Source organism: Gossypium hirsutum, chromosome D03, assembly GCF_007990345.1.
Source record: "Gossypium hirsutum isolate 1008001.06 chromosome D03, Gossypium_hirsutum_v2.1, whole genome shotgun sequence".
In the NCBI taxonomy this organism is placed as follows: Eukaryota; Viridiplantae; Streptophyta; class Magnoliopsida; order Malvales; family Malvaceae; genus Gossypium; species Gossypium hirsutum.
In genome coordinates this window covers 43,971,414-43,994,045 of record NC_053439.1, presented here as the reverse complement: position 1 = coordinate 43,994,045, position 22,632 = coordinate 43,971,414, and the positions used below count along the sequence as shown (strand labels likewise).

Sequence of the window (22,632 nt, the reverse complement as noted above, 5' to 3'; positions counted from 1 at the left end):
GGTCATGCTATCTTTTGGTACTCTTCTTCAAGTAGCCTTATGTCTTCCTACCACATCTTCAGGGGCATAGGAATTAGTGCTTCAATCTACTCCACTGCAACTTTCAGGGAGATAAGACTTATAACTTCAACTTGAGTCTGCCCCACTGTAACTTCAGGGAGATAAGACTAGATGTGATCTGCTCTCTGCAACTTCAGAGAGATAACATCTAAGTTTTTAATCTACTCCACTGCAACTTCAGGGAGATAAGATTTGCCGTCGTGGCTTCAATCTGCTCCGCTACAACGCCAGGGAAGTAAGATTCACTGCCGTGGTTTCAATCTGCTCTATTGTAATGCTAAAGAGATAGAATTTGCTGCCCACAGCTTTAATCCGCTCCACTTCAGCTAATCCAAGCCTTAACGCTAGAAAGATAAGATTCACCGTCGTGGCTTCAATCTACTCCGCTACAACGCCAGGGAAGTAAGACTCGCCGTCACAGCTTCAGTCTTTTAAATTGATATGTTGAGGAAATAAGATTCGCCGTCGTAGCTTCAATCTGTTCTACTACACCGTCAGGGGAGTAAGATTCACTGTTGTGGTTTCAATCTGCTCCACCGTAATGCTAAAGAGATAGGATTCGCTGCCCACAGCTTTAATCCGCTCCACTTCAGATAATCCTAGCCTTAATACTAGGGAGATAAGATTCGCCGTCGTGGCTTCAATCTGCTCCGCTACAATGCCAGGGAAATAAGATTCGTCGTTGTGGTTTCAATATTTTCCATTGCAATGTCAAGGCGATAAGACTAAATATCTTTGATCTGTTTCACTGCCAGTACAGGAAGGCAAGATCTTCTATTTTCAACCTGCTCCACTACAACCTAAGGAGGCAAGGCTGGTGTCTTCGATATACTTCACTGTCAATGTTGGAAGGTAAAATCTGTTATCTTCAGCCTGCTCCACTGCAAACCAAGGAGGCAAGGTTTTGTGATCTCACCGATCTATTCTCTGAGAAACATGACCTGTATAATGAACTTAAATATGCCTAAGATTAGGATGGCATGATCGAAATGCATCAAATGCTCCTAACTAGACATGTGTGAATGGTGTTTGTATGAATGTAGAATGTTATTTTTGAGAATGATCCATTTTTCGCTTAAATTATCATTGCTCAAAGTTTATTAAGGCTTTATCACTAATGTGCTATAGCCTTTTGTTTGACTGGCGTCTCCAAAGAAACACTTGACCAGATTGCCCCGCATTGTAAACCTCTAAGTTTGATCCACTGTGATGCAAAATTTGTACCATCTTTCTCCCGTTGTAACCCAAGAGTAAAAAGATTTGGCCTTTTCTCAATCCTCTGCTATCACAATTTAAGGATACCGAATGTGAAACTTTTTGGTCTCTTACACCATTCCCAAGGTGTCATGCCAAATGCTCTTGCATAAACAAAGAATTTTCTTTTAAAGGGAACTTCTTCTTGGTGATTAAAACTTTGCCACCCACAAGATATCTTGACAAAATCTTAGACATTTCAACTTTCAAACTTGGCATGTTCTAAACAATAGTCCTGCTTCAGGTTACTGTATTATTTAGAATCTTCTAGAGTAATATGAAAAAACTTCCTTTGTGAAAGTATATTAGTCCATTAACCATTATTCTAATGCAACATGCTCGCACCGAGATTATGAAAGAAAAAGAATTTATTGAGAGAAACTGTCTTAAAAAGAAAAAGATATTCAAGAATAGTGAAGAATAAAGTATTACAAGAACAAAGAAATTCTGTAAGTAATATGAAGACTAGATGCCTTGGATATCGCAGCTTGAACTTCTCCATGCAAACTAAGAATCATTTTGAATTTAACATGTGTTTAGGAGATCTACAGTACTTCATTGATGCCCCAAGATGTCGCCTACCATTTCCTGTTGATTCAAGTATATCAAGCTCATTACATGCCCCAGTCTGGTCAATATTTGAGCCGCCCTTTTCGGGTTTTCAACTCAAATCCCCTTCGGGCTAGAGGGGCCCTTTGCGGATTTTCACATTGGCCTCTCCCTTTTTTTTATTTAAATTCTCTTTGGGAGTTTTCACTTTGATCCCTCCCCACTCTTCAGGTGAAATATTTCTTGACTGAATCCGAGTTCACAGGATTCGGCAAATTCTCTGGGACGAACCTTCTTATTATAAACTCGCTTCTGGTACATTTGACCGTGACGAATAGCTTTTAGTCTTTTCTCTTTTATCAGGTTCAACTGATCATACCGAGATTGAATCCATTCGGCCTCATCTAGTTTTAGTTCAGCCAATACTCTGAGAGAAGGAATTTCAACCTCAATGGGTAAAACCGCCTCCATCCCATAAACCAAAGAAAAAGGCATTGCCCCAGTAGAAGTTCTGATAGATGTTCGATAAGCAAGAAGAGCGAACGGCAACTTCTCATGCCAGTCCTTGTAAGTTTCAGCCATTTTTCTCACAATCTTCTTGATGTTTTTGTTGGCCGCCTCCACTGCACCGTTCATTTTTGGGCGATATGGTGATGATTTATGGTGTTTAATATTAAACTGATTGCAGACTTCCGCTATTGTGCTGTTGTTCAAATTCAGTGCATTATCAGATATGATCCTTTCAGGCATTTCATATCGACATATAATCTCTTTCTTCAAAAAATTACTGACTGCTGACTTCGTGACATTCGCGTATGAGGCTGCTTCTACCCACTTAGTGAAATAATCAATAACCACAAAAATGAAACGATGCTCATTAGAAGCCTTCGGTGATATTGGCCTAATGACATCCATAACCCACATGGAGAAAGGCCATGGAGAGGTCATAACGTGAAGAGGTGCAGGAGGTGCGTGCATTTTATCCCCATAAATTTGGCATTTATGACACGTCTTGGCATAATTGATGCAATCTCTTTCCATGGTAGACCAGTAATATCTAAATCTCATGATCTGTCTAGCCATGGTGAATCTGTTGGCGTGTGTTCCACAAACACCCTCATGGACTTCTTCTAAGATTTCCTTAACCTCTATAGCATCCACGCATCTCAACAGTACTCGATCTTTTCCCCTTTTGTATAGAATCTCTCCATCTAAGACATAGTCAATAGCTAGTCTCCTCAATGTCCTCTTATCATTCTTTGTTGCTTGATTAGGATATTTGCGATCCTTCACGTATTGCAATATGTCTTGGTACCAAGGGCAATTATCGTTCTCCACCTCTTCAATGTTGTAGCAATGGGCCAGGATATCATAAATACTGATTTGAATGGGCTTCATGTCTTCTAATTTATTCACTTTAATCATGAAGGCTAGTGTAGCCAGAGCATCAGCCATCTGATTTTTTTCACGTGGGAGATACCAGAAAATGATATTGTCAAACTCTTCAATCAAATCCAAAACCAATCTCCGATAACGGATTAACCTTGAGTCTCTCGTTTCCCATTCTCCTTTTAGCTGGTATATTACCAATGCCAAGTCTCCATATACTTCTAGTGTCTTGATTTTTCGCTCTATGGCTGCCCGGATACCCATGATGCAAGCTTCATATTCATCTATGTTATTGGTGCAATCAAAGTCTAACTTACTGGTGAAAGGATGATGATCTCCGTTTGGAGATACCAGGATTGCCCCAATCCCATTGCGCAACGCATTTGAAGCTCCGTCAAAGTTCATCCTCCAAGAATGATTTTCTTTAGTATCCTCCTCAGAATTTGCTATATGCATCAAGTCTTCATTCAGCAAGTCAAAGTCTAGAGGCTCATAGTCTTCTAAAGCTCTGCTAGCCAAGAAATCTGCTATTGCACTCACTTTGATGGCCTTTTGACTTATATATACTATATCAAATTCGGAGAGTAAGATTTTCCATCTAGCCATTCTTCCATTCAGCACTGTGGACTCCATTATATACTTTAAAGGGTCTAATTTTGAAATTAACCAAGTCGTATGATAGGGTAAGTACTGCCTCAACCTCTTTGTCGCCCAAATCAAGGCACAACATAATTTTTCGACAGATGAATATCTCGTCTCGCAGTTAGTGAATTTCTTACTGAGATAGTATATCGCCTTTTCCTTCTTTCCAGTCGCATCATGTTGACCCAACACACATCCCATGGAATTGTCAAACACTGTTAAATACAAAATCAAGGGTCTATCGGGGCTAGGTGGTGACAGAACTGGAGTATTGGATAGGTACTACTTTATCTTTTCAAAATTTTCCTGGCATTCTTTATTCCAAACTCCAGGATTATGTTTCTTCAGAAGGCGAAATATGGGACCACATTTCTCGGTCAACTGTGAAATGAATCGAGCAATATAATTCAATCTTCCTAAAAAACCTCAAACTTCTTTCTGAGTACGTGGTGGCAATAAATCTCGTATTGCTTTAACTTTGTTTGGGTCAATCTCAATTCCTTTTTCACTAACTACGAAGCCCAACAACTTTCCTGACCTAGCTCCAAAAGTGCATTTCGTCGGATTGAGTTTGAGTTGAAACTTCCTTAGACTTAAGAACAATTTCCTTAGGACCTGTACATGTTCCTCCTCTGTTCTGGATTTGGCTATCATATCATCGACATAAACCTCAATCTCCTTGTGCATCATGTCATGGAACAAGGCTACCATGGCTCTCTGATATGTTGCACCCGCATTCTTTAATCCGAATGGCATCAATTTATAGCAAAATATTCCCCACAAAGTAATGAATGTAGTCTTTCTCATATCTTCAGGATGTATCTTTATCTGATTATATTATGAGAAACCATCCATGAAAGAAAATAATGAATATCCCGCTGTATTATCCACCAAAGTATCAATATGTGGCAATGGGAAATTATCCTTCGAACTTGTTTTGGTCAAATCTCTGTAATCCATGCACATTCGTACTTTTTCATCTTTTTAGGGACTGAAACGATGTTGGCTACCCATTCAGAATATTTGACCTCCGGCAAAAACCCAACATCAAACTGCTTTTTGACCTCTTCTTTTATCTTAAGCACAATATCAGGTCTCATTCTTCTGAGCTTCTGCTGAACTGGCTTACAATCTTTCCTTATAGGTAGACGATGCACTACAATGTCCGTGCTCAACCCAGGCATATCTTGGTATGACCACGCGAAGACATCTTTGAATTCCTGGAGTAATTCAGCAAGGTCTCGTCTTGTCTTTGCGGAAATCTCTGTTCCAATTTTCACTTCTTTCCCTTCTTCTAAGCTCACAGTTTCAATTGTTTCTTTGTGTGCCAGGATCTGTTTCTCTTCCTGTTCTACCATCCTCAACAATTCCAAGGATAAACCACAATCTACTTCACCTTCAAAGTCATGCGATCCCTCTAAACACATGTTTCATTCAAAAGGAAACTCTGAATTTGTAGCGGCGCCATTCATGTCATTGATATGCAAGGACCTAATATGGTTACAAAAGAATGTATGAATTTATGTACCATTATTCGTGCGATATGATTATGAAAGAATGATTAATCTATTTACTTATATGGAAAGAATAAAAGAATATTTGCTTGAAACAATTGTAAATATTTATTTTATTAAAATACTAATATCTGAACATAAGCCTTTTTCACAAAGGAGTTCTTATTATTTCTATGCTAAAATAACAAGTTTGTTCTGAACATTACTCTGAGAGAGTTCTAAAGACTTCAGGTATTTTTTCTGCAGTCCAATTATCTAAAACACTCCCAGGTTCAAAAGGGCAGATATCTAACATGCTCCCTTTATCATTGGCTTTCTCATATATGACATTGATGTGCACATTTTCCAACGTCTCTTCAATGCTTTCTTCAATCAGTACCCTTCTCTCAGAATGAATGGTCCCTCCGGATACAAAGGTTTTGGATATGTGAGGAATGATCATTGGCTCTCATTTGATGTCCTCCCCATTCAAACGCGCCATTCTTCTTTCTTGCCTCCTTTCTAGCTCATTCCTTCTCTGCCCTCTATCTGGCTTGTACCCTAAACCAAAGTTGTCTTGTTTCTCTTTTAGTGCTGGGACCCTAATTCTTCCTTGCAGGTATTTCCCTAATCCTCTTCTGGGTAAAGCTCCTTTTCCTACCAACAATTGCAAACTCATCTCTGTAGTTCTGGATATTTTAGGTACCAGAATTTTGCTCCCTTCAGGAACAAATATTGCATTTACAAACTCTAGAAACCGAAAAGAGCATTCTATCGATTCGTCATTGGTCTCCACATACGGCGCCTCGTCAGATACAGCCGCTATAATATCCTCTTCGGCGTTTATTATCACAAGTAGACCTTCTAATACTAGCTTTAGCTTCTGATGTAATAATGACGGTACAACCCCCGCCGTATGTATCCATGGTCTCCCCAATAAGCAATTAAAGGAGGGTTTAATGTCCATCACGAGGAAATCCATCTCACAAACTGTTGGGCCAATCAATAGGGGTATCTCAATTATTCCCATGACCTTTCTTTCGGTACCATCAAATGCTCTCACTATGTTTTGGCATGTTTTCGTGTGCGAGCTGTCTATGGGAAGCCTGTTAAGTGTGGATAACGGCAACACGTTTAAAGCTGATCCATTGTCAATTAACACACCTGGCAAAGTATACCCCTTGCATCGTGTAGTGATATCCAAAGCCTTAGTGAACCCCATGCCTCCAGGTGGTATCTCATCATCGTTGAAGAATATGAAGTTATCAGCACTGATATTATTGACCAACCGATCCAATTTATTGACAGAAATATCATTCGCTACATAGGTTTTGTTCAACACCTTCATCAACGCACTACGGTGTACTCCGGAATTCAAGAGCAAGGCTAGTATGGATGTGCGAGCCGGCTGTTTATGCAACTGTTCAACCATATTATACTCACTATGCTTCAAAAATTTAAGGAATTCCACAGCTTCTTCCTCTTTTATTGGCTCGTTAGTGGATGACACATGCTCAGATATTTTCCCCTTTTGCTCCACTGTTACGTCCCTTTCTTTCACCAACTCTGCATAGGCATCTATACCCCGATCATCTGTAATCTCTTTTCCAGGGACAGTTGTATTACATTCTTAATTCTATGGTACTTTCTTACTATCTTGGTAAAGAAAGACTGCAGGTTTCTTTATTATGATCCTTGGCATTACTGGCGTTCTCACTTCATCGTTCTTTGGTCGCGAGATAATGACCACAGGCTGAGTTACCCTTGGAATCTTTGTGGATTCAGATGTGCAGATACTCTCATCTTCCTTAACCTCTTCGTAAAACTCTATTTCTTTGTCATCCATCAGGCCTTAAACCAAGGCTTTGAATTCTGTACATTCTTGAATCTCATGTCCCTCCCCGTGATGGAACTCACAGTAGTTTTTCACCCTTTCAAAGCTTCTCTCTGAATCCAAAATAAACAATCCCCTTTCTACCATATTCCTTCAAACCCATCTCAAAGGAATTTTCACTTCTGCTATGTCTTCCTTGATTTTTCTACCCATGCTCCCACCTATCATGTTCACTCCATTATCATTATGATTAGGTAACGAATCCTCTGTATTGGGCGAATCATCCAATTTAACGACGTCCATGCCTATGAGTTTTTCAACCAGCTTTTTAAACACCGTACAATGTTCTATGGAATGCCCCACGATTCCCGCGTGATAATCGCATTATGCGTTTGTATCATACCACCAGGGGTACGGAGGCTACAGAGGTTCTAGATAAAAGGGAGAAACTACGTGTGCATTGAATAACTTTTGGTACAACTCCTTATACGCCATTGGAATGGGCGTAAATTGGGGCTTTTCCTTGTTTTGCCATGTGTCAGCTCCTTGTTAGTTAACAGTCACCTTTCTTGGCTAATTTACCATAATCGTCTTTGAGTAACTGGAGTTATTGACCTCGTTTTCCTTTTTCTTCGATGCTGACCTTCTGCTACTTTCTCCCGCATCTATCTTCCTGCTTCTAATAGCATTTTCTATCATTTCACCATTCATAATTATGTCAGAAAAGCTTTTAGTAGCACTTCTCAACATGTGAGTAATAAATGGGGCTTTCAATGTATTAACAAAGAGCATTGTCATCTCCTTTTCTAGAAGAGACGGTTAAACTTGGATAGCAACCTCCCTACACCTCTGTGCATAATGCCTAAAACTTTTACCAGGTTTCTTCTCCATATTTTGTAGAGTGATTCTATCAGGTACCATATCAGTCACATGATTGTATTGTTTTATGAATGCCTATGCTAAATCTCTCCACGAATTAATCTTGGTACGGCTCAATTGATTGTACCACTTGGACGCTGCCCCTGTGAGGCTATCCTGAAAGCAATGTATTAGCAGTGGGCCGTTATTAACATGCCTAGTCATTCGCCCTCAAAACATGGTAATATGAGCTTCGGGGCTACTAGTTCTGTTGTACTTCTCAAACTCTGGCATTTTGAACTTGTAAGGGAGTACTAAATCCGGAACCAGGCTCAATTCTTTAGCATCCATCCCATAGTAGCTCTCTGCACATTCTATCACTCTAAATTTCTCTTCCAACCATTTGTACTTTTCCTCTAGCTGTTTTGGCAATTCATCATTCATTTTCTCCTTCCCAATTGTCACATCGAAGTCAGGGATAGCAGGATTAACAAGGTTAACTCCGGGGTTAGAGCCTGATCCAGCCTGAAGATTCCTTAGCGTCGCAGCGTCGTCCTGAAACTGCTGAGGCTTAATGGTAACAGAGGACCTGCGCGGGTATATCTCAACTTGCTGGGGGGTAAAATCTGGAGGATAGATATGCCCCTCATTGTCTCATTCTTCAACATTAAGCACTGAGCCTTTTCCTTTATCAGTTCCCTTGTTCGACCATTGAGTTAACTGGGCCATCATACTCCCTTGAGATTCCATCATTTTGTCTATCATTTTTGCTAAATTTTCTCAAACTGCTCATTCATTTGATGTTTAAGTTGCTTCTGCATTTCCTTTTGGAACTGTTCTAGCCTTTGGTCCATGTCTTTAGTTTTCGATCGAGTACCGTAGCGGTGTTTGGTAGGTTGGTTGGTTTCCAGATTATCTGAGAAATTAATTAAAATCTTTTAGTATTTATTATTATTTTTTAATGCATGCAATGCATGAAATGAATGCAAAAAGGCATCAATTTTGATTCAATTCCATTTAAGAAAACTTTACTAGAAAGCAAATTTCTTTACATAAAGTGAATTAAAAATAAAGCTTTGCCCTATTACTCAGCATTCTAATCTTCCTAAGTAGCACAACTAACTCTTGCCCCCGATCTGATTCTAATTCATACTCCACACTCAGCATGTCTGCATGTACTGCCAAAGTTTGTACGTGATCAGCTACTTCTCGGATCTGGACCACAGCTTCCTCCATAATATGATCTCTGCTCCTAACTTGGTTCTGAAAGTAGTGTAGCTGTTCATTATTACGATTTTCATTTACTTCCAAGTGCTTGATCCGAATTTCACAATTTTGTAACGCTGTTTCTAGCTCTTCGATTCTTTTCTTCATTTCTTCAATCTTGCTCAAGCATGCTTTCAACTCTATTGTAGAATTTCGATTTCGATACTGATGAAGAGATCTTTCCAACTCAGTCACCTTATCCTTTAACTCGCCCTTTTCCTTTTAGCTTTCTAACAAACTCTTTTCTAAAGCCTCGTTTCGCCTCTGCATCTCTTGGAATTTATGTCCCCATCTATCGGCTTTTTCTTTTTCTTCTCGAATTTCTGCTCGCCACTGTTCTGAAGTTTTTCTCAGCCCCGCAGTTCTCATTGACAGACGCAACTTTTTATAATCCATCTTCAAACTACCCAGCTCCTCCTCAGCCTTGTTTTTCTCTTTCCTTAATTTCTCAGTTTCGAGCTTCTGAACATCTATGTCTAATCTCAAGTTCATCTTTTCTTCCTCCATCTATTCTATCCTCTTTCCTAAATCCGCATTCCTTCTTTCAAAATCCTGCCTTATAATTTCCAACTCAAAAGGGACGACTCGCAAAGATTCCTCTATTGACTGGCTGTTTTCCTGATTTAACTTAGGTGTATTATCGTTAATCCTCCTAACCCACCATTCATGATACTCAGGAGTTGCCATCGGACTCACAGCTAACCTATTCATTCGGCGAGTCTGTTTTTACGCACTAGACATCTATTGAATCTTCTTTCTATAAACTGCCTTGACCTATATTTCCTTAGCTCCAATAATAGGGCATATCCAACAGCTCCCCAAATACCAAGCAAAGGAACCCAATCGAAATTACCACACCTATACAGTATCTCATCTGGAAACAACCAAGGAGCTCTCCACTCAACGTCCTCCTCCTAAAGATTTTGAAGAATTGTCATCCACTTCTCCTTCGAAATATCATCTCTCCTCGGCGTAGCTACTATCTCCTTTAGTGGTGAATAATTTTCAGAGAAAACCCAATACGAAACCTTATCCACCTTCCAAAAGTGACTGTGAAACCATGCGAGTAGAAGCTGTGCACATCCAATAAATCTACCTTCACCCGTCTTTCGGTATGCACTCAATGACCTAAAAGTTTTTGCCAAAATTACTGGAATCAGTGTAACCTTCTTATCAAACCGGTTGAATAAATCAGTAACTGCTTCATCCACATGCCCCAATGCTTTAGGGAAGACAACCAAGCCGTATATACTTAAAGCAAAGACATCTAACCTCTTTCTCACGTCTGAGTGTGTTAGAATTGCATCTTCCAAACTTCTCCAAGAAACGCACTTACTATCCCCCTTTTGCTTAATTCGTGCAGCAACCCACTGCTCACTCATCCCTGTTATACTCATCAGTTTCTTTGAAAAGGTTGGCATATTTATCGCTCTCGAGTAGACCCTGTCTACTTGAAACTTTAAACATCAGAGTAAAGCCACATATTCCTCTATCGTAGACACCAAATCGACCTTCCCAAATGTAAAGCAGCTGTAAGCAGGATTCCAAAACTGGGCGAGGGCTCGAAACAAATGCTAGTCTACCTTCACGTCAAGCAAATAAGGCAAATCCTCATAATTATTATAAAATAGTTGTCTAACCTCGTCATTCCACTGATCCCAAATTTCCTTCAATTCTTGCAAATTATTTTGAGTTACACTGATGCGCGTAAAGTCCCATAATTCTGATACATATCCATCGGCCAAACTATCGCTTTTTTCTCGCTGCATTGTTTTAGACCAAGTTCAGACAGCCACATTATCCTCCACTTTATCAAGAAACCCTTTTTCCATGACAAGCTTGCTATCTAGCAACTGAATATGAACTGATGCCTTTTATGATGAAATGAAATGCCATGTCATGCAATCAAAATAAAACACAAAATTCGGTATCAAATATAAGCATATAATCAAGGAAGAGTAAAATGTCTATTAGGACATCTACTAGGGTTTAGTGTGGTTCTACTTAAGGCAAGCTCCTAAGGCTCATTATATGCGGTTTGGCTCTAAAGTAAAGGTACCCGAACCAGCAGATTCCTCGATCTTCACCCATTATAGGCTCATATAGATCAAGTTCAGTTCAGGGGAATACATTTTCCCTATGACTATTACGAGATGAAAATCTCACGAAGGCATAGGTAACAATGTATTCCGAAAGCGATCCACTATCCTATATGAAAGTGAAAACCTCACGAAGGAATAGTTTCTCACTCCCACTTAGAAGGGTAAAATTATCCAACACATGTAATGTGCAATGCAAACAATATTTAAATCAATTAAGTAAGAAAATAATGAATGCAAAAGGATATCATGAAATTTTTTTAAAAAAATATTTTCTCGACCATAAGACAAGAATTAATCAACTTTGTGGCTCGACTCTCTTATCTTTTTTTTTAAATGTATCCCCAGTGGAGTCGCCAAGCTGTCGAAACCATTTCTATTTTGGAAAAAAAACAAAAATTAGTTGTCGACTTAAAAAAACAAAAATTGGGAATCGCCACCAATCTTTTATTGAGGTGTGATTGGATCACCTAAAAAAATAGCTTTGGTCTACAAGTTTTAGAAAAACAGATTCGGGAGTCAGTTACGTACGATGAAGGATTAGCACCCTTGTAACGCCCAAAAATTGGTACCAAATTGATTAATTAATGTCTTAAAGTCGAGATTTTTAAAAAAATGCAATCCTTAATTAAATTAAATTATCTATTAAGACTTTTTCATTTTGAAAAAAAAAAAGAAAAATATCACACCCAATGCGTTAGGGCACAACATTTTATTCTCTTCAAAATGAGTTAGTCAAAAAAACTCGTGTAATAAAATTTAAGAAAATATAATTGTTTAAACTTTATGAAGAAATCGCAGCCTAATACGTTGAGGCACAATTTCCTAAAATTCCAAACATTCAATATTTCCTTTATTTTTAAAAAATCTTTGACTCGATAAATCAATGTGTCATATCCAATACGTTAGGACACAACCTATTGAATTCTCGATGACAAGTTTTATTTTGTTTGATTAAAGAGCAATCCTCGATTGTTAGATTTTACGAAGAAAATCGGAACCCAATACGTTAGGGCTCAATTTTCTTGAAAATCCTAAATACGAGTATTATCTCTATTTTGAAAAGTTCTATTTTTAAATTCGAGTGAAAAGATGACGTAATGTTAGATTGTATGTACAAATGCCACAATAATAAATACAACAATAATAAATACATCAATGGCATAAAAATAATATAAACAAATAAATAAACGAAACTAATATGCATAAAAAATGAACAATGACTATGCAAGAATATCAAATAAATAAACAAGATAAACAATAATATAAATGAAAACACAAATTAATAAAGAAATGAAAGGATTAAATAAAAAAAGAATAAAAGGTACATAATATACATATTGAACCCTTTTTTTAAAAAAAAATGCACGTGGATTTACATATAAAATCTAGAATTATAAATTTTATATACATAACAAAATCTATAATGTATTTATGAAAATAAAGAAGAATACGTAATTATACGTATATATAAAAAAGTAAAAAAATAAAAAAATAAGTAAGTATTTAACCATTTTAAAAACATAAATATATACGAATAAATACAAAAATATTTAATAAAAAATGAAATATAGAAAAATATTCATGAAAAAAATATAAATATATACATATGTAGATAAAATAATAATAATTACATATATATACATAAAATAATTACATTATCAATTAATTAAAAAAATAAAGAAGAGAAAAAAACTAAATTGAACTGTAGACAAAAATCTGGGGCAAATTCACAAATAATTTGAGGTAAAAGGACTAAATTGAACGCACGAATTACATAGAGGGGCTGGAAGGGAAAATTTCCCTTCTCCTCTAAAACGGTGTCGTTCAATTAGGGTTAAATTGAAATTCAAAATAAATTAAAGGGCGAATTAAAAAATAAAAAAAACCTAATTAGAAATATATTAAAAGGCGGAGGGGCCAAAAGCGCAATTTGCCCTCCGCATAAAAAACACGCGGATCCTAGATTCGGTCAAGTCAATGCGCAGATCCCCCCTCTTCAAACGGTGGTGTTTTCAGTAGGCTATATAAGCCAAAATTTAGTTTAAAAAATTCATTTTCATTTTGTTTTAAAAAAAAACCTTCAAAACTGCTCTCTTCCCCCAGTCATCCGACCTCCTATCCGGTCATCAGCCGGTCATCAAGCCACCGGCCATCGGCGACGGCGCCGCCGTATGCGGTGGTCGAAAAGTCGCAAATCTCAAATCTGACCCTTTTGAAACCTCTAAAACCTGAATCTAACCCCGAAATTGCCAAAATATTGGCGGAAAGGGCCCAAATCTCAAGAAACCTTTCGGTTTCCAGCCGTCAATCCTCGGAGACGACTTCCTCGGCCATCCACGATGGTTGGGACTCGAATACATGTTGTTTTTCTTCCTTTTGTATTTATATTTATTTATATGCGGATGAAAATATAAAAAAAATAGTAGACTAAAGTAAAACAAAAAGAAAGATATAGACCTTTGAATCGATTTTTCTGCTTTCTAAGTATTTTTGTTTTTATTTGCTGTGAAAATAAATGTTTCTCTTATTGATTTCGAATCTGGATCCCTTTTACAGTGTATCAATGGCTTTTTTATAGCCATAATAAAATAGAAAATAAAGAAACAAATCGCTTTTGATTCGAAATCTTTGATTTTTTTCCTTTTTTGCTGTTTCTTGCTGTGCAGGTAAAGATCGGGGATGCAGCTCGTGTGGATCCTGGCTGCGGCGCGAAGGTTTTCTTAGAAACCCTAGGGTTCTGCAACTGATTTGGGCCACGGAGCTTTGGGCCTCTGCTTTATTTCAATTTGGGCCATGTATTCTGGGCCAATTACTTGTTTTGGATTCGACTTTGTAAAACAAACTGGACTTTTTATTTTATTTTTATTTATTAAAGGGCAGGACAAAATTTAGGTATTACAGCTGTAACACCCTGTCTTACTGGTGCCTCTCCACGGTCGCGTAGTTGATCAACGCGACTTTCACCTGCCAAGCGTTCGGATTTTGTAAGAACTCTTTCGAAATTACTGCCCGAATTGCCGGATCCTCGTATGGTGTCCATTGAAACTATATGAACATGATAGAAATATTAGTTATATACATAATACTAAATACTAAATACCAATCGACTAGCGAATGATGGAATATCAATTTTATTTAATACTTACATGTGCTTCCGACTATTGGTCTATTAGAAGCCGTATATCTTCAAGATAGGTAGGTAATCGAGCATGACTTGCCGGATGGTTCCACCTAATTAAATAAATTTTTAGCATATTTTTATTTTTAAAAATCTACATAATAATTGTAAAATCTAATATAAAATTTACCTCGTTATGATTGGGAATGTATATTGGTAGTCCACTCGAGGATGTAGAAATAGAAAGCGAAACCGTGCCCATGATTGCAGTAGTGACAGGCAACCTCCGATTTTTGCTCTCCTCGGTCGCGTCGCCCCGCACATCTCCCGATATAATGTTGCCAAGACAACAGACCCCCAACTCAATTCACCAGTTGCTCTAAAATCAACAAGTTTCAGCAGCCATCTTAGATGTACACAGCTCTGTGACAAGTCGGGCATCAAATAACCTCAAATTAATTGAAGAATGTATGCACGAGCATATCGGATTCTTTCAATTTCGGTTGAATCTTCATCTGGTTCAGGGAATGTGTCACGTAACCAGCTCATCTCGATCTTACCTCCGTCCATTTTCTCCGGAATAGCGCCCAAAAGCTCGTAGCACACCGCTCCCCAATCGCTAGATTGGGCAGACCCGGTGACTGGGTACCCGTCCACTAGCAATCCCAATTGCAGACTGACATCTTCCAGAGTGATAGTGCACTCTCCACATAGAAGATGGAATGTATGCGTCTCGGGTCTCCACCTCTCGATCAACGCACTGATTAGTTTTGGGTCCACCTTGCATCCCCGGCCTACCGTCGCCACGTGCCAAAACCCGCTTCCCGCAGGTAGTTCTCTACCAAAGGTGATGGAGGACCATGCATATTCCAGATATTGCATTCCAATACCCGATCTACAGACTTTTATAACAAATAATTAATTAATAATTATCTAAAAATGCATAAATAAAAAATTCTTAAATAATATTTAAAAATTAAATTTAACGCTTACCATTTTCATTTGTTCTACCGATATGTGATGCTTATCAAGACGAGTCAATTCTCCGGCCATTGCTGAAATCGTACAAATTTTTACGGTTTAAAAAAATTTTAAAAAATTAAAATTATTTAAAAAAGGGATTTAAGAGAAATTTAAGAGGAACTTGAGAGCAAATTGAGATTAAATATGGATTTGAGAGAAATTTGGAAGGAATTTGAGAGGAAATTTGAGATAGGATTAGTTTGTGAAAAAAAAGGGTGGGGGTATTTATAAGTTTTTTTTACCGTTGCACTGTTCACGCGCGGGACAAGTCGCGGCCACGTCAGCATGCTTTGCTGACGTGGCAACAAATCGCCCTCTCGTGGACGCGATTTCTTGGCACGTCTCCTGACATCGTGCTGACATGGACGCGATTTGCCGGAAAAGACCCATTCCGATAAATAATAAAATATCGAGCCTATTTCGGTAATTTTTAAAAAAATTAGGCTTTTTTTTAGTAAATTACCCCATATTTTGAAGTAAATGAAGCCTTAAAACTTGATTAATTGTATTCCAACTTTTGGCCTAATCCGACGTGGCTGGGGGAGGTCTTACCGGGACGAAGAAAAGCAAAATTTCGCAACAAAGAATGTGAAGTATGAGTTGTAAACCTTAAAAACCAGTTGTTGGAAGACACATCATAAAGACACAATGGTGGGTCCCCAGTGATTTTGTGTATGTACTAGGAATGGTACTCTCGAGTAGGGGCTTTGGTGTAAATTGCGGGCTGCTTCCATTCAACACCAACCACCCTTTTTGGGATAAAAAACATAACCCTTTTAACTAATTTTAGAGTTTAGGGGAAGGGACTTTACCTTGCAAATGCTTATTCACAACCAAACCAAAAAGGCTTATCTCTAAATCTTGAAAAGTTCACTACTACCCCTTGTTTTTTCTTTCAAAAACCTTCCGTATTTTTTTTATTTCCAACTTCACCACTTTTCTCTCTCCCTTTCCAACTCGGATTATATCGAGATATGATTCGTTTTTAATATAAAGGTATTTTTCTGGCTTGAATGTATAGCTCTCGATAGGGTGGATTCGAGTCCTCAACCTCCCATGTAAAATTTCACTTTCTTATAAAATTTTAATTTAATAAAAAATAAAATTACATTTTATTTCGTTAAAATAATAAAATTTTGATTTAATCCTCTAAAAGACTATTTTAATTCTAGTACAATATACAACTTAATTTCAAGTTTACCAACAAAAATTGCTAGCTGTGACAAAGTGAATCACGTTGAGTCAACTTAAATTTGTAAGATCCTTGTCCATTCAAGTCAAGTGAGTCCAAATATTAAAATATTTGGAGGAATAATATTGAGAATCAAAATGGAATCTACTGCATATTTGCATGAAAAAAAAAGTAGAATAAGCCGTAAGCCTACCCTTTTCCATCACTATAAATATCGACCCCAAGAGTGCATTCATCACTAGAGACATCAATCAAAACTTTGTTTTTGAAACAAAGAAAGGAGAGGGAATTTACAACAGATATTATGGCTCTTCATGTCTCTTGGGCTTTCGTTTTTGGCATTCTGGGTATACATATTTGAATTCTTTTAATGAAGGTTTCAACTTCAAATCACCATTTCTTTCTCAATATCTGATATTTCATATTTGTTTTTCTTCTTCTAGGAAACGTTGTTTCATTTCTGGTTTCCCTTGCTCCCCTGTAAGTCACCATTTTTGTCAGCTTTTACTTCAGTGTATCGTTTCAACGGTTGATGATATTATATATATAATATTTCAGGCCCACATTTTACCAAATATACAAGAAGAGAACATCGGAAGGGTACCAATCAATCCCTTACGTGGTATCACTCTTCAGTGCGATGCTTTGGATTTACTATGCACTCCTTAAGAAGGATGCTATGCTTCTCATCACCATCAACACTTTCTGCGTTTTCATTCAGACTTTTTACATTGTTGTTTACTTTTACTATGGCCCAAAGAAGGAAAAGGTACTATATTATATACTATTATATATAGTTATATACCTCTTTAATTTCCCATATTTTGATTGTTTACAAATGGTTGGATTTCAGTTGGTGACACTGAAACTTATCCTCCTCTTCAATGTTTTCGGGTTCGGAGCCATCTTTTTCTCAACTTTCTTCCTTAAAAACCCTTTGATCCGTCTCCAAATTCTTGGATACATTTGCATGGGATTCGCTTTGTGTGTGTTCGTTGCACCTCTCGGCATTTTGGTAAGCATAAAACAAGCCAACCCCAGATTTAATCTAATTGATTTCCATTCAAAACTAACTAAAATTCGCTGTTTTCTTTTTTGCAGAGAAAAGTGATAAAAACCAAGAGCGTGGAGTATATGCCATTTACTTTATCAGTTTTCCTCACTCTCGGAGCAGTGATGTGGTTTTTTTACGGCCTTTTGTTGAAGGATATGAACATTGCTGTATGTTGTAAAGCATATTTCATGTCTTGGAATTCCTTTTAACATTAGAAACATTTTCTTGACATCTAATCATCTTAACAGGTTCCCAATGTACTTGGGTTTATCTTTGGAATTCTTCAAATGATTCTTTACGCCATATACAAGAACTACCCCAAGAAAATGGTGGAAGATCCCAAGCTTCAATTATCGGCTCAGCAAGTAGTCGTCGACGTCGTCAAACTGGGATCGACGACGGTGTGTTTGGAAGTGAACGCGGTGGGTCCTAACCCCAACAATGGTGAGGGAACCGATGAAGCTCAAAATAACAAGACTAACAACACTACAGATGCTTCAAACGAAGTCTGAAAGTGGAATTAGAATATTCAAAGCATGCAACGTCATATCTTGAGGTTTTTGCATGGGAAAATCTGGGTTGAAACCCATGCAAAAAAAAATCCCCGGATTTATCTTAATTAAATTAATATGTTTAATGTGTTCTGAATCTTTCAATTTATGTCGTCTCTTAGTATTAATCTTTCATCTGTAACTCTGCTAATCATGTTTTTATCATTAATGAAATGTTTATAGTTGGTAGTGAAATGTGTTCATGACTTGCTTTAAGCCTTTTATAAGAAAGTTCATTATGCCCCAAAAAAAGGACTGTCCATTAAGCTGGCCAAAATAGAAGATCAAAAGTTAAAGTCAAACTGGTATCAATATCTTGGATTCAGTTAATATTTTAAATTTTATGCCTTTTTCTCTCCGATTCTGGACTATAGTTGGGTTTGAGCTCTCCCAGAATTTAGCGCTGACTTTTTAATTTTATATTTTATATTTTATTTAATTCATCCTTTGTTAAAATTTATTGACATGATAGAAAAATAACATGTAACGATCTCATATCATAAGTTTTAATAAATATTAAAGATATTTAAATTTATAAAAAAATATTAAAATTATTTTACATCGAGAAACAACATGAAAAATAATTGTCTATATTTCTTTGAACCTAGACTTCAATTTATTCTGATTCATTTTCGACTTACTTTTTAGTAATTTTATATATTCTTAATTCTTTCTATAAAATATTATCTTTTATATTACTATTTTGAAATTAAAAATATCTAAAATATATAACATCTATTTTTAAGAATATATATATTTAGTTTTATAAAAATTACAAAAATCATTTCACGTCTAGAATGAATATTAACAAATGCTTGTTCAAATGCAACTGAACCTGGACATTAATTTATTCAGATTCATTCTAAACTTGTTTTTTTAAATAATTTTATATATATAATTTTTTATATTATTATTTTGAAATCAAAGTATTTTAATATTTTTTTTTAATGTCCAGAATGAATATAGACAAATAGAAGTTCAGGTGCTGATGAATTTTATCCAAATTCATTCCAAATATGTTTTTAGTAATTTTTTATATTTTAAATTTCTTTCATAAAAGAATTGATTGTATGAATATGGAAATATATAAAATCAAATATTGGTAGACGAATACTTTATAAAACTTTAAAGAATTAAAAAAATCATGACATATTATATCAATTATAAATTATAAATTATTAAAAAAAGCTTCATCTAGAATAAACTTGGACAAATTGACGTCCAAGAGTATTTGAATATGTACTTCCACTTGTCCATGTTCATTTTGGACGTAAAATAATTTTTATATTTTTATAAATAATATATTTTTTCAAAAAATAAATTATATATTTTTTATTTCAAAAATAATTTAGAAAACATGTATCTTATTAAAATAATTAAAATATATAAACTTACTAAAAAAAGCAAGTTCAAAATGAATATGGACAAATAGATGTCTAGGTTCATCTACATATGGACAACCATTTGTCCAAGTTCATTTTAGATGTGAAATAATTTTTATATATTTTTCATTTCAAAATCATAATATAAAATTGATATTTTATAAAGAAAAACTAAAAATATATAAATCTATTAAGAATAAAATCTAGAATGAATCAGAATAAACTGTTATTCATGTTGATTCTCAATGTAAAATAATTTTAATTTCTTTTTATAAATTTATATATTTTTAAAATTTACTTTTTTATTAGGTATTACCACCAGCAAGTGGTATCTTTCGATTGGTCGTTAGTGTCATGTTAGGGAATTTTAATAGTGTTACTATAAATGTACCAAAGTGTATAACAAAATCCCAGTATAAGTAAATAGATACCAAATAAGTATAAGTGGACAAATTCAAAAGCCAAAATATTTATTAACCTTTAAAAAAATTAAATTAGAATGTGATCCTTAAAGAAGAGAATGTGATCACCAAACAAAAATAGTTACTCCCATGAGGCTAAAGTCACTCAAATTTATCGCTAAAGAAAATTTGGTATAATAGTTTTTTGGCCCTTTAAGTTTACAAAAAGTTATTTTAGTATTCTATTTAATTTTTCACTTTTTTAGCTTTTTAACTTATATTTTTTTATCAAATCACTCGAAAATGGATAAAAAAAGTTTACGCTTGTTAACTTTATTGATGTGACATACACATGGTTGTCATATAGATGACGCATAAACATTTAATTAATTTTTTTAAATTTAAAAAATTAATCAAGTGCTGATGTATCGTCCATATGGCAATTTACGTGTACGCAATGTCAAAAAGTTATAAATAAATAAATAAATTATCCATTCCTTTGGAAGCGATTTGACAAAAAAAAACCCACAAATTTAAGGGTTACAAAAGGTGAAAAATGAAATTGAAGAGTAAGATAATATTTGTACAAAAAGAAAATAGAAAGGAAGATGTGGTGACAAAATGTTTTGGCACCTAATTAGAATGCCAAAAGTGAGCAATACATTGAAAATGAATGAGAAAAGAGTTTGAAGTTGTAAATAGAATCTTTGCAACATACAATTCAACAGATTCTATGTATTTTGGTTTGAGTTATGATGAAGAAAATGCAAATTTGATGTGCCAAAGCCTTGCTTTCAGAAGGGGTATTAGATTTGATAATAGCAACAACAATTTTTGGGTCCTAAAATAGGATAAGTCAAGAGCCAAAATAAGAAGTAGGATGGCATTTTGTCATTGTAAACCAATCCTTGTTTGATACCCCTTCATTTTTGATCTTCCTCTTTTAGTATTGGCTCTTCCATTCAGTGAATGAATAATAAATGGAGATAATTTTATCCTTAATCATATAACACCCTGGGGAGGTAAGATTTAAATGTAAAACCAGATTTTATATCAATTAACAAACCATTTCAAGTACGCAGATTCATAAGAGATGTAATTAAAGTAAAAACGTGTAGTGTTATGTAATTTAATCCAGAGCCTAAAGTAGGGTAGTAAAATATAACAAAAAGTTTGGCATGGGGTTCCATTATAAATGCTTACCTCTTGAAAACAATACAAACGCTGCCATATGTATTAAATAGGGTAAGTTAAAAAAGGAGAAGTGGGCATAAAATGCAAACAAGGTCCTACATATCTCAACATTCTATCTTTTTAAGTAGGTTAAGACACAAAATATTAATTTCAGGATGTGTTTGATTCAAGGAATGCAAGATTAGAAGATGAAATGTCAGATATGTATTTTAAATATTCATTTGGTTGGAATGTAAGATATTTGTGTTAGATTGACTACTCACAAGCATATTTTACTAAATTTTTCTTATTTTGTCTCTCATAAAATTATATTTCTATTACAATTTAATATATAATTTTGAAATAAATTTATAAACTATAATTCACAAAAAGTGAATGCATTATGGATCCAAAATTTGAGACTTCACGCGTAATTCATGGGATCGATAATATAGCATGTTGAGACTATAGAGTAAATAAATTAAGAATTAGTGAGATGATGGGTGTAATGTTATATAAATATGAAGGCAAGCGAGGGTAGGGTAAAGTAGATTAAGGGAAGGCGGTCCACTAACCACATTTTGCCAATATGAAGTTAGTACCTCCTGAAATGATTCTTTTATTCCTCAAGGGATGTTTTTACCTTTGTAGAGAAGTAGCCCAAAGGTTTTGATGTTTAGGAGCAAACAAGGGTTGCCTCCAAAATCTAAATAGTGGAGAATCATAGATTCCATGATCTTTAGTGTCCAATGACTCGAAAGTAGAGAATCAAGTCAGTCTGATTGGCCCACCATGTCAGTTTTACATCTAGGCATCGGTGAAAAAGAAGGTTTTGGCGCACAGGAATTTAGGGCATTTACAAATGGTATTCCAATACCCAAGAACATGCTTAACTCAGGTCACCCAATTCAACTTTTCCTAAACCTTAATGCAGTTCGGTAATTTTGTTTACATCTAGTTATTAATTGGGTCACATTGTTTCCACATATTTGGCACTCGTTTTTAGGTCCCCAAGCATGAAGCCATGGTGTCCCTACAAACCTTAGAATTCAGTGGGGCAATGGACTTCAAATTAATTACATGCACAAATTATTGGGATATTTTTTTAAATATTTATAATATTTAATACTCATTAGTAATTCAAAAACTATAAATTGTTAGTTATATGTATTAATTCTTCAAAGGTACATCACCTATTATTAATCAAGAGTTCCAACACCTGCTTGGACGATTCGAATTTTATTTGGAAGGCACATAAACGATGTTCATTTACTTCTTTCTTAATCTTCAA

The 22,632-nt window shown here is 35.7% G+C and overlaps 3 protein-coding genes across 3 annotated transcripts; 1 reads left to right on the top strand and 2 right to left on the bottom strand.

The window, feature by feature from the left end:
• Positions 1-1,174: 1,174 nt before the first annotated feature.
• Positions 1,175-3,885, bottom strand: LOC107949875 (uncharacterized). The gene is made up of 2 exons (XM_016884643.1): positions 3,157-3,885; positions 1,175-1,339 (listed from the first exon to the last, which is right to left on the bottom strand). The coding sequence occupies exons 1-2, from the start codon at positions 3,883-3,885 to the stop codon at positions 1,175-1,177; spliced, it is 894 nt and encodes a 297-aa protein (XP_016740132.1).
• Positions 3,886-7,374: 3,489 nt separating this feature from the next.
• Positions 7,375-9,852, bottom strand: LOC107949877 (coiled-coil domain-containing protein 102A-like). The gene is made up of 4 exons (XM_016884644.1): positions 9,585-9,852; positions 9,168-9,485; positions 7,824-7,913; positions 7,375-7,526 (listed from the first exon to the last, which is right to left on the bottom strand). Exons 1-4 carry the CDS (start codon positions 9,850-9,852, stop codon positions 7,375-7,377), a joined length of 828 nt encoding a protein of 275 aa, XP_016740133.1.
• A 7,140-nt stretch (positions 9,853-16,992) lies between these two features.
• LOC121215507 (bidirectional sugar transporter SWEET10) lies at positions 16,993-18,580 on the top strand. The gene is made up of 6 exons (XM_041090210.1): positions 16,993-17,127; positions 17,224-17,260; positions 17,339-17,549; positions 17,634-17,795; positions 17,882-18,001; positions 18,083-18,580. Exons 1-6 carry the CDS (start codon positions 17,085-17,087, stop codon positions 18,344-18,346), a joined length of 837 nt encoding a protein of 278 aa, XP_040946144.1. The 5' UTR covers positions 16,993-17,084; the 3' UTR covers positions 18,347-18,580.
• The last annotated feature ends 4,052 nt before the right edge of the window (positions 18,581-22,632 follow it).